This window comes from Oreochromis aureus, linkage group 18 (assembly GCF_013358895.1).
Source record: "Oreochromis aureus strain Israel breed Guangdong linkage group 18, ZZ_aureus, whole genome shotgun sequence".
Classification (NCBI taxonomy): domain Eukaryota; kingdom Metazoa; phylum Chordata; class Actinopteri; order Cichliformes; family Cichlidae; genus Oreochromis; species Oreochromis aureus.
In genome coordinates, this window is record NC_052959.1 from 9,244,411 (window position 1) to 9,263,725 (window position 19,315).

The window sequence follows — 19,315 nt, forward strand, 5'->3', positions numbered from 1 at the left end:
TCCTCTGAAAGATTCATTTGGCTTTTTCCTTCATTTATTCCACACTCATTTGGATTCACTTTAACACCATCCCACTGTAAATTTAAGGCAGAGTTTAAAGACATAATGCTTGATAAAGGTGGGTAGAATCAAAGTAATACCCTCAGACATCACATCATTATCAGCTTGAACCAATACCAGCCTGCCCCAGTATGTCTGAAAGCTTAAGCAGAACATTGTTTTTAAAGGCATTGTATTTATACAACCCCCATTCTAATAAAGTCGGGACATCTGTGAAATGTAAATAAAAACTAAACCATTTGAAAATCTCATAAGCCCATATTTTATTCATGGTAGAAGACAGAAAACATCAGATCTTTAAAATGAGAAAATGCACCATTTCAAGAAAAATAAAAGCTGATTTATAGCCACAAAGTTTTTGTACACTAGAAAAAATCCATCCAAAATCATTAGCCAACACTAGCATTATAAAATACACTGAATGACCCTGATATGTTACAGTAGAACAACTGATACTGAGCTCATGATCGTGAAAACTGCTGCTGCAGTTGCTCGCCTCTGCTCAAAACCCTGAATAATGAAGCTCAGATTACAGCAAACACAGAAGGAGTGTGATGAAACAAATCTTACTTATAGAACCTTTAAACCCTTCATGGAAAAACGACCCATAAAACTGAATGCATGAAGGCCACGAAAGAAAACGCAATGTTTGCCAACGTGAATTGGCCAACACCAACTCAGATGTTTAACTAATCCAACCAGCTCATAAAGACAAAGTGAAATCATCAGTGCAATCGCCAAAATATGTTCAATGAATACAGTAAGTAACGGAGGTTTCGGGAAAATGGTCACCTTACTTGGAGGAAAGATTATCCCCTCGCTCGGTTATTTCTCCAAAGTGGCAATACTGTATGCAAAACGAAGGCTGTTGAGGACTTTGTTTTATTCACATCTATCATGCAGGTACAATGAAAGGGACATTTTTTATATTTAGCTTGTAGGAGATGTACTTAGGCCACGTGAATAAACACCTTATTTAATAAAAGAACTTTTTTATCACAGTTCCCCATTGATTTATTTTATGCTAATTTATATTTTTTTAATTGTTCTTCTAAGACCTGCACTTTATTTAGGTAAAAAAGAGGGACCAATTTTTTTATGCAAAGATCTAACACAAACTTAAAATGAATGTGAATGTGTTATGTTTACATGAAAGTTCAAATAAACTAAAATCAATGATTAATTGTGACAAATAACTGTGATCTCAGTATAATTGTTATTATCATCTTGATCATAATCACAGAGCCCTGGTTCCCACTCTGACTCTTCGACATTAGTTGAACATATTATGTGCTGATTCTGTAATGTTTAAACTAGAGATGGACCGATCCGATATTACTTATCGGTATCGGTCCGATACTGACGTAAATTACTGGATCGGATATCGGAGGGAAATAAAAAATGTAATCCGATCCATTAAATATCAAAAAAACACCTCACAAAACTTGCAACACGGCGTAACTCGGCTCATAACCGTAGCACGTAGGAGCAGTGTGCGTCACGTGATAGAGCGGCTGTGTGTATTTGTAGCCTCGCTAGCAATCCGGCAGTTCATCTCCGAGGAAGTTATCCCAGAGAGAAGTAAAGCAAGTGTGTAAGTTCATCTCTGAATGTTTATAAAGCGTTCCCATGTTAAGCTTAACAACCGATATATGGAACGACTGCCTCTTCTCTCTCCCTCCCTCTCCTGCTGCTACTTCAATCATGAAACTGATCGATGATCAGCTGATCGGCTTTTCTGTCGCGAGTCCGTCTCTCTTGTTTGTTTATTGCCCACTTCGCGCCAGAAAGAGGAAACCAGCGGCTGAACAACAGCAGCACGTTTAAGCTTGATAAGCTGTTGTTAGAATTTATTTAATATTACTTTCTGCACCAGGATCCTTTTCTACATAGCTGACGGCTGGTAACTGTGCAGGGGCGGATCTAGCAAAGTGCAGCCAGGGGGGCCGATAGGGCATTAACAGGGAAAAGGGGGCACAAAGACATACTTTTCTTTCTTATTCTCATTTAAAATGTTTAGCTTTTAATAAATAATTATCTGAATCTTACACCCAAAGTTTTAATCTGATGTAAAATGTATAGAAGTCCATTACTGTATATTGTAACTGTTAAGTCTAATATACCCTAGTAAGCTATAGTACTTTTTCCTTTGGGAAGATACCATCTGTGAATTCTGCAATTCTGTTGAAGAAAGATGTTGAATCTATTTAATTATTCTTGAAAAATAATTGATTTCTGTGCATTTTTTTTCACACTGCATCAAATTAAAGTTGATTACGTCGATTAAGCATCACGAGGTGGAGGGTGGGGGGTGGTTCCCTATGTTTTTTTTTTTCTGGGAGTTTTAGAACCCTATTAGTTAGGTTGCTTACTCTTTAAAATACCAGAATAGGGAGGATGGTGCAGGTTTAAGTTTATTAGATTGATCAGTATTGCTGAACTATGAAATATTTTGGGTGCAGTGTATTTTTTACATACAGGTATAACAGAATAGCTTTAGTGTTTTGTTTTTAAACTTGAGCATGAACTTATACAAAAAGCAGCAAGATATTAAAAAAACTGTTTTATTGATTAAAAAACACACTATATCGGATTCATATCGGTATCGGCAGATATCCAAATTTATGATATCGGTATCGGACATAAAAAAGTGGTATCGTGCCATCTCTAGTTTAAACTCTAATACATTTTATTATTAATGTAATATTACTGAGGATATCATTTGCCCAATGAACAGATTTTTGAAGCTATATTCCATTGTGCATTTATTCTCTACCTTTTCTTAAGAGCTTATTATGTATGAGTGAGGTTATTTCTGTGCTTTGTCTGATGTTTGACCCCAAGAGAGTCTCAAGCAGCAAGGGGAGAAAGAGAAAATTATCAGTCAAAGATGGAAAACAATTAACGGGCTCAAGCCTCCCACACTTTAGTCCCTGCTTGGATATGGAGTCAACTCACCTAACACTGTCAGTATCTGTGTGTGGGAGAGTGAGACTGGCAGGGTCTACAAGTGAGCCAGCCAGATGTCCCAGGTTCTAACAGCTTGGCAGAACGCGAATCAAGGCCTTTATTGCACTCAGCATCAGACACTGAAGTGCGTGGGCGAGCGGAGGCAGGGGGGATAACTTAACTGCCATCACAGCCATGATAACGAAGGAAATTAAAAATTTGAGTACAGGTTTAACAGGAGGAAAAACCACAAAGAAGGTGTGAACCAAATAGCAGCACACAAAATACCCCAAAAACCCTCTAGCAATATACTTTGCTAGCCACGGCTTCTTTTTTGGAAAGTGCCAATGAGTCTGACTGACGTTACAAGTTGCTGGAGAAGTTTAAGTTAATATTAAAAACACTGAACTGGTTTTTGTACTCTTGATTGCAATTTTTGCATTGACATATTTAAAGTCCAATATGGCACAAACACAAACTGCACCCAAAGTATCCAGAACTATTTCTTCCTTCCATGAACTCCAAAGAACTAAAAGCTTCCTTCAGGCCACTGATTGCAGTCCCAAACTGCGACATGCAAATTTAGACAAATCAGTCTACTGATGGTAGAATTTTACAAACAGATAGTCAGAACTTGACTTTCTTTATCTCTCTTTTTGTGTCTGTATGAAAGATTGTACACACACTCTTAGCGACAGGGTGATGGCGGACAATCTGACACCTTCCTGCCAGGCTGCTTGGATGCATTTATTAGCCTTTTAGAACGCTACCACTGTGAAATAACCTCTAATTCTGTGCATTAATTGCCTACACTTGGCTTGACTTGGTGTGTACAATGTTCATAAAGTGACCATGACGCCAGCTGTGCTATAAAACTAAGTTGAAACCAAATTTCAAATTGATCTTGATGGTGAATGCTAAATGGTCAGTTCTTACATAGCACTTTTCTATGTAACTTGGGCATTCAAAGTGCTTTATACTACAAGTAATGTGATCAGCTGAATGATTTCACTTACTGCAAGTCTCCTCTGCCTCATCGGACCCATCCGGACACTCTGGTTCCCCGTCACAGCGCCAGCGTCCTGGGACACACTGCCCATTCAAACAAGCAAACTCTGCTGGGGCACATGTTTTCCTGGCTGCTCAGAGAGAGAAGCACAGACAGAGCAGAACAGAATCAAGACAGGATGTTAGAAAAATGGTTAAAGCCATGGATAGTCTGCAGCAGAACTTGATTTCTGTCATGAAATTGGTAGAGTTATCAGAATCCCTGCAATTATTCCCCTCATCAGAGATCAGTCTCATCATTTCTTACATTATTCCTGTGCAGTTCTCTATAGTGCATGCTCTCCTTCCAGATATCCTCCACTAATTATCTACACTTTCCCCATTTTCTTGACTTTTATTCATTGCACTGCCTCTCCCTCCGCTTTCTTCCTCCCCCTCCCTCAATCTGCTGATCTCCAAAAACAGTCTAATCTCTCCTTCAGGTTTTCCATCACAGAGCAGTGAAATGGATGTTGATTGCCGAACACTACAAGCTCAGGGAGGTTAAACCTTTTACCTCGCAAACCTGTTTACTACGGAAAGTTACACGCCAGCAAGGCCACGGGCTGATAAACATGTCAGGCGTGCTGAGAATTTGAAATCAAAAAAACGCATGTCAGGAAAAAAGGCCTGTTTAAGCAAGAAGAAGAAAACTTTCACCAACAGCCGAGAGCTTTTCACTGTTACCATCCAAAAAACTCTCATCAAGTTTGTTTAAAGTGTAACGTAAAACATGAACTCTTGACACAGATACACACACATAAAGTAAAATTTTTAAAAAGTACTCTCGACTTGTAGCACCTAAGCTGCTAGTATTGCAAGAGAGTCGGATACAGGCAGAGGGCAGAGCCATTCAATTTCCTCAGCTGGACCTGTGCTACAGTCTAATAAATCACTGGCTAAAAGCCCTCAGCTGCGATCTGTGGTGCTGTTACACTGCCACGACTGTTTCAAAGCTGGCTCCCATGTTGGCACTGATGTTACAAATTAGATATAGCATTTAGAGTTGTCCTGGGAGCTTAAGTCTAGCTGAGGGGCTGTAAAGAAATAGAGAAAGATTTTTCAAGAGTCTTTCCTAGCAGTGCTCCTACTACTGCAACTTCTTTCTTGACCTTGGTTTTATTTGCTGTCGTCAAACATTGGGCAAAAACAGTTTCTCTTGATGTCCGACATTTCTTTCTCTATGCCACAGCTATAACAAACCTTTAGGTCAAACACTGTGAAGGACTTCAACTTCAGCTCCTGCACCACAAGCAATATGCTTGTAGTTCCAATAAAGAGGTAAGATGAGTCTTTAAATTTAAACCTCTCTTTGAGCATGTGTAAATAATATCCTGCTGTTTCCTGGCAAAATGAAATTCCCAAATTGTTGGGGAGCAATGGTAGAGGAGCAAGAGTAACATTTAAACTGCAAGCACATTCCTGGGACACACTGCATTACTTTACAATGTATTGCATCATGTACTGTAATGTAACATCATGCATTGTATACTGAGCAGTGTGCAATTTGCATGCTCAGTACTGTGTGCGCACTTTTATGGATGACAACCTGTGAATGTATGCATTATATTATTTAAATTTACCACCAGATGCTGTCTGCGTCCTTTACAAATTCACTTTGGGAGAAAAGGTGGATTTTATCTTTGTGATGACACTGATATGCAAACTTACCGTTGTGCTGAAGAGTTTATGTTACTCAGAGTAAACTATGGCAGTGCCTGAATATTTCATAGTATTCATTTGTGGGGTAGGTGTTCAATGTTGTTTTTCACAATCCATCAGAGCAACGTACAGCAGGTTGACTGCACACCCACCTCAAAGCAGTCAGCTGTCACCAAGAAGCACTTAAATAGGAACCTGCTTGTCTCTAATTGGTATGTATTGTAATTGTAAAACCTGTTAATTACCCCGTCCTCCGATTTCTCCTGTGCCTATTGTCGGTGTCAAACCAGTAACAACTCAACCCGGCCTGCTGACGTTATTAGAGGAAATTATTAAGTGCGTAGCAGGGTCGCTCCAATAAACATGCATTTCAGCAGTGAGTGTGTTTATCACAGACCGCTGTCTCATTAACTTGAAAAAATTCTAAATTAACATTCGTTCTCGCCTTTTCCTGCAAAACGCTATGAGCTGACCCTATTACATTACTGAGACAAACACTCCCCTTTCTCCACGACTCCCCCTCTCTCCTCCTTTTGTTCTTTCAACCCTAGGTCGTTCCTTCCTTTTTTCTCAGCTTGTGTAAATCCCAGGCCTCTAAGTTTACCACAAAACAAAGCAAAAACCCTTTGATGGTTATTTTTCTTGAGTCGCTTAAAGTGTGCTGGTTTTCCATAGCGGCGCTTAAGTAGCTTAAGTGACACATGAGTCCTCATTAGGAGAGCAGTAATGTGGGCTTTCACTAAAGGTGAAGACAGACAATATGTGGCAAACGGGGGATTGCGATATCCTTTTAACCCATCTTCCCCTCAAGTGTATAAACTCATTAGCAGTGTGCGCACATCACTTTTAAAGATGCAAACTGTGTGCTTCCTGCAACACGCGTGCATATTTCTAAAATATATCATCACTCATGTAGGTTTGGCAGGGTAAAGAAGGAAAAGGAACACGCAGGGTACCCATGGGCGTAATACAAGCTTTAAAGGTACCACACCTCCTGCGACAGAATAATTACACTCATAAGATCTTCCCTACAAATCCTCGAAAAAGCCACAGCACAGTGAATGTTTTATTCAGTACCAAGTTGAACATTTTTAACTTCCCAAACAAACCTTTTATTCCTCTGCATTCAAATCTCTGGATGGGTATTAATATCGTGTTAATTAGTCTGACTCCCGTGAGATGAACGAAAAGAAAGATGGGGCAGGATGAGAGCGTAAGGCTCTGTGGTATGCTGGTTAAGGGTGTGCTTAAGACTTTATTTGATCGCATGACAAAGTCTTTGAAAATCTCACGCTGATCCAGTATGTGGCCCCTGCAGGTCAAGCGTGCCCATGTCATGCAGTTTCTTGCTGAGATGCTGAGCTTCTTACTCGGTACAACTGAGCCTGCGACTCATTTCAGTCAAGGTCTACAGGGGCCATGGTTCACTTGGCAATAATTACTTAGGCCAGCTCATGCCATCTGCTTGGAATGACTTTCTGTTTTAATTAGGAAACATTTTAAAATGTTAGGCTCGTGGGGCGTGGGGACCATGAGGGTGGGCTGAAGGGGAAAGTGACAAGAGAATCAGAAGGAGGTAGGCCATTAGATGGAAAGCTGAGAAATAACAAGTGAATAATAGCGACAAAGACTAATGGTGACAAACCGTAATAATGCTTTATGGATTCCTAATGGACACTGTTTACTGTATAGGAGCAGGCAATACTACTGTACTGCATTTGCCAAAGAAAGCACTTACTGAACTTAAATCCCCTTGACATGCATTACACACACCTACTCACATGCATGCAGACCTACACGCTGAAAACAGTACGTCTCTTTGTTCAAGTATAAATGGAAGACAATTACACAGAGGCACGCCTCTCGTACATCTGAGAAAATTTAAAAACAAAAGCCATCCAGTGTTCTTTGATTCACGTGTTGTGAGCATTACAAATGGGACGTGACACAGGGAGAATGAAGGTGCTGTACAGGGGAGTTCACCCAGCCATGTTATGTCTCCTAGAGGAGGTACAGTGGGAAGGAGCTCTACGCTCTGGCAACCCCACCTGGAACCTCCTCCTCTGAGGCTGATGTTGTCAACATTTCACTGCTTCAGTTCCTTTTCATCTTTCTTAAAAACCATTCAAGTGGATGTGTTTGGCAGGCCTCTATGAAGTATTGGTTTTGCTGTTACATTTGGCTGATGCTGAGCCTTATATGAATAAGATATAAGTCAGTTTGGTTCACTGCTGATGTGACTGATATATGATTTTCCTCAGCGGTGGGGGTGCCAGTGTATAAACTGCAATGAAATATGCTCTATCATGCCTTGAGGAGCTTCTAACAAGCTTTAAACTTTTTTTTTTTTTTTTTTTACTTTTAATGTAAGATAGCTACATAGCTAAAAAGATAGCAACGACATGGTTGGTCACTCAACTGGCCCAACATGTTGGCCTGCAAGGGATTTTCCCCCTATTTGTCTTCCTATTTCAATTTTAAATTTTAAATTCCATCTCCAGGCAACATCTTTTACCTGCAAAACTAATAGTATTCTTGTTAGCCCGAGTATCATGTCAGGGCCGTCATGTTAGCATCTCATTTTAACAAGCTAAAAGTTCACATGGCGGGATAAATAAGCATTTAGATTTTAGATTCTGAAATTACAAGGCTATTGAGAAATGTTGGCTAATGGCTAAGTAAAGCTTCATGTAGTTGCTAGCATAGTAATAAACTCTTTCTATTCTCCCTTTAACTCTTGTTATTGTCAATTTCACAAATGAACAACATGACTATATTGTGAGAATCAGGCCAGAACTATTGAATATCTAGATTAATATAGCATTTGAGACTTCATCTAGTGGATTTTGGACGGCACATTTAGCCACCACCATGTCGGATTTTTTAGAACGACATGTGACAATATATGGTCGAGAGGGCGCTTCCAAGCTTGGCTACCAAGCTGCATCTAGAAGCTGTACAGGTGCAGAGATGCACATATTGTTTAACTAATGCTAACATACTAACAAAACACTAGAATTTCACTCACAGAACTCACAAAACTGAGTCACAAACTATACCACACAAGCCATGTTATTAGTCAAATCTGCTGGAAATGCTACAAAATTTAATTCAAGTGTCCACATATATGATTTTTAAAGGGCTCCATAGAGGCTAAAACAATTTTAACATGGAAGTCTATGGGGATTGACCACCTTTTGGGCCTCAAGTGGCACGTAGAGGAACTGCAGTGTTTGGCGCTTCTGCACTGGCTTATATTTCAGCCCTGAAAGCAGCCCACTGGTCAGAAGATATTTCACTGATGCTTGTTGTCATGTAGCAAACATGAGACAATCATCACCAGACACAGTCTCGCTACTAAAAGCACTTGGCTGGTAAAGAAGCTGCCAGAGTAGAGTGTGTAATAGGCGGTATATAGCCAGCTGGGAAATTAAAATCTCTAGTCTTTCTTCAGCAAAATCGAGCATGGCACAGACTTTGTGTTAGAGACCTGACAGGTTAAAAACTGTTTAATATCTGATCTCACTGAGTAAGAGATTTGTATTTTCACATGTACCTCTGTTGGGAAATATGTACAAAAGTGTAGCTTCAGCATATATGTGATAACATCTTATAACCGCAATTCCAAAAAAGACCAGACATTATATGAAAAAATGTAAATAAATACAGAACTCAAAGATCTGCAAATCTCATGAGCCCATATTTTATTCACAATGAAATATAAAAACATCAAATGTTTAAACTGAGACATTTTACTTTTTCATTGAAATATTAGCTAATTCTGAATTTGATGTCCGCAATATATTTTAAAAAAATGAGACATGGCAACAAAAGACTGGAAAAGTAAGTGGTAATTTAAAAAAAAAATAAACAGCTGGGCAAACATCTTGCAACTAATTAGGTTAATTAGTAACAGGTCAGTAACATGACTGGGTATAAAAAGAGCATCTTAGAAAGGACGAGCTTCAAAGATCCAGTTTACAAAAAGCTGGATGTCCTTGATCTTCGTGCCCCCAGGCTGGTTTTATGGTCCTGCAAATGCATCCGTTCACATATACTTTTCAGTCAGACAGAGTGGGGAGATGAGTTTTCACCCACCCGAGACTCTCTCCTGTTCAATTCTCCAAGATCCTGACTGCACGTTGCAGGATGAAGGTGACTTGAGCGACTGCTGAATGTTGATTGATTGACAAGTGGGCTGGAACAGAAAAGGGGGCGACAGCGGAGTTCACCAGAGCGCCACCAAAAAAACTTCAAAAATCAGAAAAAATACAGTACGAAAAACACAGACAGTGGCTGCAGTGCAACCTTTTAATAGCTTTGAACACTCGGTTTCACTTCAGCTCTTTATATGTTATAACTTTGCTTTCCTTCGTGACTGGCTGACGGACCAACAACAGTACTAACGTCAGTGGCCCAAAGACCGGTTGTAACACATACTTTTTACACTGCTTCCAACTGACAACAGAGCTCAGTGCAGGCAGACGGGCAGTCCCTGGAGTGGAGCGGGCAGCGAACGCACTACCTTTGCTCGACCATATAATCGGCTTCAGGAAGCTCAGCGCTAACAATAAGGCTGATTTTGCCATGGAAATTACTGCATGTGCTCAGGAACCATTTGTTTGTGAAACACAGCTCACTGTGACATCTACAAATGCAGGTTATGCAAATGCAGGCTCTAACATGTAAAGAAGCCATATGTGAACATGATCCAGAAATGCCGCTGTCTTCTCTGGGCCAAAGCTCATCTAAAATAGACTGAGGCAAAGTTTCATCATCCAAAGTTGAAATTCTATATATTTCAGAGAAGAGAAACAGGATCTCCTTGCATATTTCAGCAAGTCAGTGCTAAGCCACATGCAGCTGTGTCCTTCCTGCAGTCCAGACCTTTCACCAGTTGAAAACATTTAGATCATGATGAAATGAAAAATATGATACAGGACTGCTGAGGAGCTACAATCCTGTATCACAGAAGAATCGGGCAACATTCCTCTCCCAAAAGTCCAGCAGCTGTTCTCCTCAGTTCCCAGATGTTCATGGATTGTTGTTAAAAGAAGAGAGGATGCAACACCGTGCTAAACATGGCCCTGTCCCAAATTTTTTTCTGACGTGTTGCTGCCATCAAATTCAAAATGAGCTAACATTTTTTAATGAGATTTGCATATCATTGCACTCTGTTTTTATTTAACTTTTATGCCATGTCACATGCTTTTTTGGTACTGGGGTTGTGCATCTTAAAATACTGGTACAGATGATTTGTCATTTCAAATATTCACGACCTAAATTTGATAAATTTTGACTATTTTTATTAACATGTGGTGTGTGAAATCATATGACAAAAAACAAGAAATTATTTTATTTGTATGTATTTTGGGGTGTTTGAAGTAGTAACAATTCAAAATACCAGGTATGAAGTTTCAAAATGCAAAGCTTTCTGTGGGGACACGTGGGCGTGTGACTGAGTGAACATATTAATGTGCCGAGTCAAGAGCAGAGCACACTCAATCACTCAGTGATGCTCTGGAGCAAAAAAGCAGACAGCTTTCAATCACCTGACATTCACACGCATAAAAACACGCACACACCCGACCCTTTGGAGAAGAATTATTTTCTTCCTTCTGATTTTTTTTCATCATGAAGGATATTAATGACAGCACTTTCATTTTGGGGGCCATGAGAAGCTTAATAGGTAATGCAGTGATAAGCACATTCTCCTGTGGATCAGAAGACAAATGGCCTCATTAGCTCAGAGTGAAGTAGGGGAGTGTTGTCGAAGCAGGAAACATTATGTATCCTGTTAGCTTAAACCAGCATGCAAATGACTAACCCTGCTAAAATTAATGGGATATCATGATAGCATACAAAATACAGCGTGGCATCGACAACACTTGGGACAAGCTGTTCCTGAAATTGTTTTTCGCGAATAATTTCAGGATTTAATTAGATTAATTCTGGCATTTACATTACCTTTAACTAAGATACATGCCTGTCCAGAGATTTAGCTCAGTTTTAAATGTGTCTAATGTGACATGTGCTTTATACATACTTATTTATACACAGAAACTTCATGTAGCTTGGCTAAGTCTCCTCAGAGCAGCAAACAATTTCTCTTCTTGATTCGATTTATCTGTTGTTATCTGTCAATAGAGGATGTCATTACGTATTTTCTCCTGTCACTCAGGTCTGTGTGGTCAGTGGTGAGCCACTGGAACCAACAGGAAGATGAAAAGCCACACAGGACTAAGCTCTAGCTCAGCACTGGTTGATAGAGTATTGATCCAAAAAACACAGAGCCAAGTAGTGGCATCTACAGATTAAATCTCCCCTTTTTTCCCTCTTGTGTGCTGTGCATTTCATCCTTTTGGACAAACTGAGCAAATAAAATAAGATAAAGCCAGGAGAATGGATTGATTACCCCCACCATGGCCTACATTTCTGGGCTGCAACTTAAATAGCATGTGGTAAATTATGTTTGTTATAATTCAAATGTATGGTGATTTAAAGCTTCATAATTTGGGTCTAATTGGCGAAAAGATGGGCCTTGAGTTTTTGATTACTGATATGACATTACAGCCTGTGGCAGAGGTGTGGTCCCTTACTCAGCTACAGGGGAGGGGTGGTGCAGTGAGCTCAAGGGGCGGTGCCAGGCAAGTGAGCGGACAGGTGATGGTGATGGCACTGATGAGCTCTCTACTGCTTTTAGTGACACTGGAGTGGAGAGGAAGCAGGCTTCGTCAGGAGGTGTGTGCAGTCTGGGAGAGCTGCAGTGCAAGTGTGTGTGCAAACCCAGAAAATACACGGCTGTGGGTCGTGAAATAAAAGAGAAACACTCAGTACACGCTGTGTGTGTGGGTCCTTCTACACAACCTTTATACCATTCTAAATATTAAGACAGAAGCTGTGATATCTAAACCAACAACAAGCGTCTTCTTTAAATTTGTAAGGGAATGAATAACGATCCCCGGGAGAGGAGGATACAAACACAGGGCGCAGAAAAAGATCCCACAGTATCCTCACAAAATCCCAAACTTTAACTGAAAGCTTAGCGTAATACACAGGAAGGCACCTGGCTGGGCAAACAAAACAAAACAACAGCAACAAAATATATATAAAAAAATAATAATAGAAGATATATATAGTGAAAAAAGTGAATGATTTCAAAATAAAACAGGAAATGGTTAAAAACTAAGGGGTGAAAAGAGTTCAGGATTTTTATATAAGAGACACTGAACTCATTAAAAGAAGATAAGCATACAGGCACATCAGAACCACTTTGTCTGTTTCTAGGCAACCGCTTGTATCTATGTTGGTTCAGTAATACTGAGAAAATAGTCACATGAAAATAAAGTTTCAGTAAAGCACTTCTATTTTAAGAATGGAGTCTATATTTAATAGATGATCCAATACTTTTATTTAATCTCTGGCAAATTACATTTAATGTTCAATACTCATCACGTCAGTGAAGTAGCAAACAAGTACTAGTATTCTGAAAGTATTCTGAAAAGCGTGAACTCCACCACTCATTTCAGTGCTCAGTTTTAATCGGCAACATTAAAATAATCAATAGAACTTTGATTGTAGGTGAAATAGCAATGTAAAAATAATATGGAGAGAAAAAGTCATGCCCGACTTGTGGCGGATAACAATCATGTAAAGACTACCACACATCCATAATTACTAAACTCATAACGCTGTGATGCAGACTGCTGGAGGTAAGGGAGGCTACTTATTGCTGTTCACTGCCCAGCATTTCTTCTGACCTTGTGTACTGGCCAAAGACTTACACTGTGCTAATTATAGCCCACAGCCTCCAAAAAGACATATTTTCTCTCCCTCCCTGTCAGGTCACATTGACACAAACACCACCTTTCTAAGCAAGAGACTGGGCAGCCTCAGCTTAAAAAGCTCCTTAGTCACCTTTAGGAAGCCTGGGAGTGATATTTTTTTTCAGTGAAGACTTTTTAGGTCCAGCTTAGCTAAATCCCTAGAGATCTACCTTGAAGCCAATAGTATCATGGAGCAACATCACACCAAAGTATAGTGGATTGTGCACAAGCATCTGTAAGAAAGCAACAGGACACGTCTGTATCTCAGTTTCTCAAGAGGTTTTCAAGCCTTTTTGGAGCTTTTTTTCATGCTCCTGTGACAGTCTGCTGCCTTTTGATCTCCAAGCTCATATATGAAGTATGCACGTGGGTGGACAGGCACACTCCCGTGTACACCCTACCACAGAGCCGACACACTGACAAATGTTGCAGATATAACGCATACATTGGTGCTTACAAGACAAGCTTGCCAAGAGAAGCAAACACACAAATATAGGACGACACACATACACACGTACATCCCCAGCCTTCACTGCGTGACGCCTTCTCCATGTGTCTGACCTTCTGTTACAATCCTTTCTTCCTGTGTGTTTTTCCTGGTTTAGAGACACAAAATATGGTTGATCTACAGCCATATGTCAACAGTTTCATCCTATAACCTGGCACTGTCACTGGAATACACTGTGCCTTTATACAAACTAAAGGCAAGTCCAAATTTGCAGAGGACTCAGCATGTTATTCAGTGAAGCATGAAAAAGAGACTGGTAAGATCTTACTGCATTTTAGAAAGCAACTAATTTCTACTTAGCGCCGTTTCAGTTTCCAGGAATTTGGTTGCAGAGACACAAACAGCACCTACAGGCTCCATTTACACCACATTTATGAATTTATAGGATTTAAATTTTATGTATAAATTGTAATTTAGAAAAAAAAAGATAAGAAAAGAGATCATATCAGACACCAGAAGGTGAATCTAAGAATACAGTGTGCACCTTATTTCAGACTGCACTCTACCTTCTTTGAAAATGGTGTTTCTAGTGCTCATCTCATTATGGAGTTAAAACCATTACTGTACAAGTGGTTCTGCAGTTACACTTGGTGGTACAGGTACTTCTCTCCACCGTGTTCCCTATATTAAATCCAGCAGCCAGCTAATGATTCAGCAGGGAGAACAATCAGACCCCAGGAGTGTCAGAGAGGAGCCCAGAAGACATTACCAGTGAAATATGAAAGACATAGCTTCAAGAGTAAAGCTGCTAGAAAAAGTGATGGGAACCACACAAGAAGAGGGTATAACGGAGGGAATGAAATGAACGAGTCTGCACCGAGTAGAGAGGTGTACATCTTTGATGAACAACCTTGTTTCATGTGTTGAATGTGGTTTGTGTTACATCAACGCGACACAAATGTCCTGCAGGCAAAGTTTAAACAGGAACCAGCCCCTACTGCTGTCTCTTAGTCCACAGCAAGGGTCAGATTATGCGCACTTTTCCACAGTTAGAGCTAGTGAATGCAGCCCCAAATCCTACTTTTATCAGAAACGAGCAGAAAAACAGGAGCCTTCAAAATAAATCTAATCCTACTAGACAGATGGAGTGGCCTCTCGTGTTAAGATAAAACGGTGAAGGCTTAACTTTTGATAAATGGCTGATTCTCTGACCGTTCACACACAGAAACAACAACCTTGGCAAACCATTTAAAAACATTACATAAGCAACCACTGCTGATAACAGTGCAATGTCAAAGAAATGCGGTAAAGCACCTGCTTAGTGCGGTAAACTATCTAAATAAGGTGCCCTCCAAATGAACGAAGACAAGCTGGTTGCTGTAGTCTGTCACCTGCCCCAGAGTTTTTGGTTAATAAAGTCTCCCTGGTAGGGAAAACACACAGACACACACAGTTTTAGGACAGGTCCCTCAGCCAAACAGCTGACACCGTCACTGCTGCTCTTCCCCCAGAGCCTCTCCTGCATGCTTCGATAGAAATCAGCACAGCAGCCAGATGCTCCTTCCTCATAGCCTGAAAGAACACAGTCTGCATAGAGTTCAAACCAAGATCCCGATGAACATAACTTATATAATCTGTAACGGTCATAACCTTTAGTACTGTTTGGTCTGTGTTTGTTGAGTCCCTGGCCTCGCATTCCCCATCACAGCCTCATAACAGTCTACAGAGAACTTTTCCTCAGAGATGTATTGATCACTCAGCAAAACTCGACTGCACACATATTATCTTTCTTTGCAATGTTTTGCTTCAAATTAAAACTGTTCACACACCTTAACCTTGCAGGTATTCAGCAAAGGCACAGCACTTTACTATCAGTTGCTAATGGCACAGCAGGGGATTCAGAGGCTTGCTTGAGGGAGATATTCAAGGATATCCCTGCATAGAAAAGGACAGCATTTCATTCTCCCCAGCGTAGAGTGAAAATCTCTTATCTTGGAAGTCCACGTCTATAAAAACACAGTCGATCGGGATTTCAAAACTGCAACATGAGCCTTAAAAAAAGCAGGAAGATCGAGGAAAGTTAGCACAGTGAAAGCAGTTCACTTAGGAACATCAGCACTGCGAGTTTACAGCAATGCTCAATGACTGCGACACGCACGCGCAACAGCATCATAGTGTTTAAACATCTGAGCTTTAACAAATACCATCTGAAGTGTGCCTATAGTCCAGCACACAGTAACAACAGTACTTCAGCGTTTAAATGCACATCAGAATCACTGTAGTCAGTGTTATAATCAGTGCAAGTAGATACAGTGGCTTTTACAGAAATCTGAGAAAAAAGCTATGATTCAAAAATGAGAGTCTGACCTGCTGAGCAACAATCTGAATGCAGGGTTTTCTTTGTCTTATTTCTTCTTCTTCTTCTTTCTCTTGGCAGGTGACAACACAGTATGATCTCTCTATGTACACTAACAAAAAAGTCTACGTTGTCTTATTGGAGTAAAATCTATGCCCTGACCTGTTATTTTTGTATTCTTGGGTATTTTACACCCAAATTAACAATTTTTATCATATTGCTGATAATCTTCCTTCAGCTCTGACTAAATCCTCTTTGGGGGGCTATTCCTTTATGAAGTAAAAAAAATCATGGAATGGAAATTAATTAAGACAATCCCAAAGCAATTTTGCCCTTCACTTGAAGAATCTCCTCTGAGTTTCAATGTGGCTGAAACACAGGAGACATTCCTCTTAACAATCAAAAGTAATTATAACTCCAGGACCAAATGCTATCATTCACTATTAAGATCTGACTGCCACAATTCATAAAGTGGGCCTATCGCTCTCAGGCAGATTTGGTAATGGGAAATATTTGCAACCATAACATGCAGCCATATTAGCCTCTCTGTCAGGCCGTAATTTGGCAAACCAGTACTTTGATGTAAATACTAACCATAGACTAGTATTAAAGATGGCTAAAAAATAAAACAAGAACTTGAATTCAGGTCCCTGCAATAGCCTTTCTGCATATGGGAGTGTGATACCTGCTGTTGCAAAACACCTTCTAGTCCTATAGGACGCTATGGGAAAACAGCCCTGGGCACTGAGCTAAGTAAACACTTGGCTCCAGACTTGTGATTTACTCGCCGTTATCCACCGAGTATGCAGTTCCACAGTCAGCCCTGCCTCACGCTCATCAAATCACAATGGTGTTGGCTCAAGAGTTCAAAATAGTACTTCAAAAAAATCAGTGGGTGGCCATGTCTAACTATGATACTGTACCAGTGGTACAGTACAGTACAGTAGTAAGATTTTGGTACATCAACAGATCTGACAATTTTATAGCACCTAAACTCATGTCAGTATCCTTGCAGACAATATGATATGGCACAGCCCTAATGCTACCATGCTAACAATTGTGGCCAACTTTTATAGTCGTTCATATGTGAGTTGTTAAAGGATTTCAGTGAAAAAGTGGTAACTGCTCCATGGTAGTGTTAGAAGAAAAGTCACAGGATTATCATTTGGATTCATTATTTGGGACAAAATTTCAGGACAATGCATCCAACGAAAATATAGACCAACAGAGCTAAACCGGAGCTAAAAAAGCTGAAGTGAAAATAATTTTTGGCCAGATTCAAGTAGTATGATTTTATCCAACACACCAACATTTGTATAAAATCTTACTCTTTTTTAATGTAACAAGGTAAGTAAGTGATAAGTATAATAAAGAGCTCCCTTGGAGATACGTCGCCACAATCATACGGAATATTTAAAGTGCAGTTACTCATTGTGTATAGTGTTTCTGAATATAAGAAGTGTATGAATAATCTGAGTAAAACTACACTTTCACTTACAGTCAAGCATGTTTGTGTGTCTTTCTCAACAGCTCTTAGCTACATAACTAAAATGCTTTTTTAATAAACCTCTAAGCTTAATTTTTTAGTCTTTTTAGTGATTTAGTGAGATGTTATGCCAAAGCCTGTAGTATGTTTCTGAGAGCAGCACCCATCATTGCAGGAATAAACTCTCTTATTATGTTAAGCATAGCTTCAAGGACACCTTCAGGTTAGGTCTCAGCTATGAGGAGGAGAAAACATTAATTGAGAGCAAAATGATAGGCAGACTAAAGCAGGTGCAATCAAGATTGTAATTTTTCTAAATGACCTATTTCACAGCAACCAATTTGATAAGAAATAGGGAACACTGGGTAACATTAAACCAGCTTCTGCTTCAATTTGATACAGAACCTTAATGCAGTTTGGTAACGTTTGTGATTGCCTAGTATTTCACTTCCAAAAGGAATGCTGCGAAATCTGTCTATAACATGAAAAGTTGCATCTGGGTTTTACATCAATACAGGATCCAAGTGTAAATAAGCCCAAGAGCTATTTGTTACGGGCATTTGAGTCTCTGATGATTCTCTCATTTAGAATGCGGATCTTGTACTTTATAAATTAATCTACAAAAGCACTTGCGGGCAATCTATATTATTACGTTCCTGTTTCCGTATGTCTTTAAAAGCCTTTAGAAGGGATGATGTCTGCTCTCATTAGTCTACTTTCCAGTGGACTTCCATTAAGCATCTTGAGTTTATAATACTGGATTTAAGAGTAAGTCAAAGAGTGACTTGTCACTCTCGGTTACACAGCAACCAAATGTATTAAGCGAGCCTACACCATAATCAGTCCCGTATAAGGAAAAGTGTGCCACACTGGATTATAATTTCTATACTAACCAGGGGGCTGTAATGAGAAATGGGAGATTAGTCATTTACCCTATGCAGAGAATGAGCCACATCTCTTTTTCTTCTTCTCTCCTTCCTTTCTCTTGCAAAGACCTGATTCCAATAGCACAAAACACAAAAGCATCTGCAGACCAAATTTTCAGAAACACCCTCACTGGCCTGCAGACTAAGCCACTGAAATTGCTGTGACAAGACACTGAGAGCAGATTTTACATTTCCCACTGCAGACGAAAATTAACATAACTGTAATACTGCCCGAGGTCAAATTTCTTGTTCTAGAAAGTCTGCCCCTAGCAACAAGAAAGTGTAATTAAGACATGCTCAGACTTTAATCCCAGCTGCTGTTTGAACATCACCCGACAGTTACATGCAAACATAACACGCGCTCAAGCATATTCGCCCACTTCTGCACAAGTCCGAGTAGGCCGTCTGTTTCTCTGTTTTTAAATGCATACATTTTTTTTCTTTCTTCTTCTTCTCACACACAAACAGCGCACTTGAGTCAGGCAGGAAGAACAAAGTCACAGACACCTATTGATGGACTCTGTGAGAGCTGATATTCTTAAGTGGGGGCCCACC

At 39.9% G+C, this 19,315-nt stretch overlaps 1 protein-coding gene across 4 annotated transcripts in view; it reads right to left on the bottom strand.

Moving 5' to 3' along the window:
• Nucleotides 1-19,315, bottom strand: part of LOC116332007 (low-density lipoprotein receptor-related protein 8-like) — an 80,600-nt gene that overhangs the window by 47,427 nt on the left and 13,858 nt on the right. For all 4 annotated transcript variants that reach the window (XM_039602508.1, XM_039602509.1, XM_039602507.1 and 1 more), the window contains exon 3: nt 4,026-4,148. In XM_039602508.1, coding sequence (XP_039458442.1) covers nt 4,026-4,148 — 123 coding nt within the window. The remainder of the gene's footprint in view (nt 1-4,025; nt 4,149-19,315) is intronic.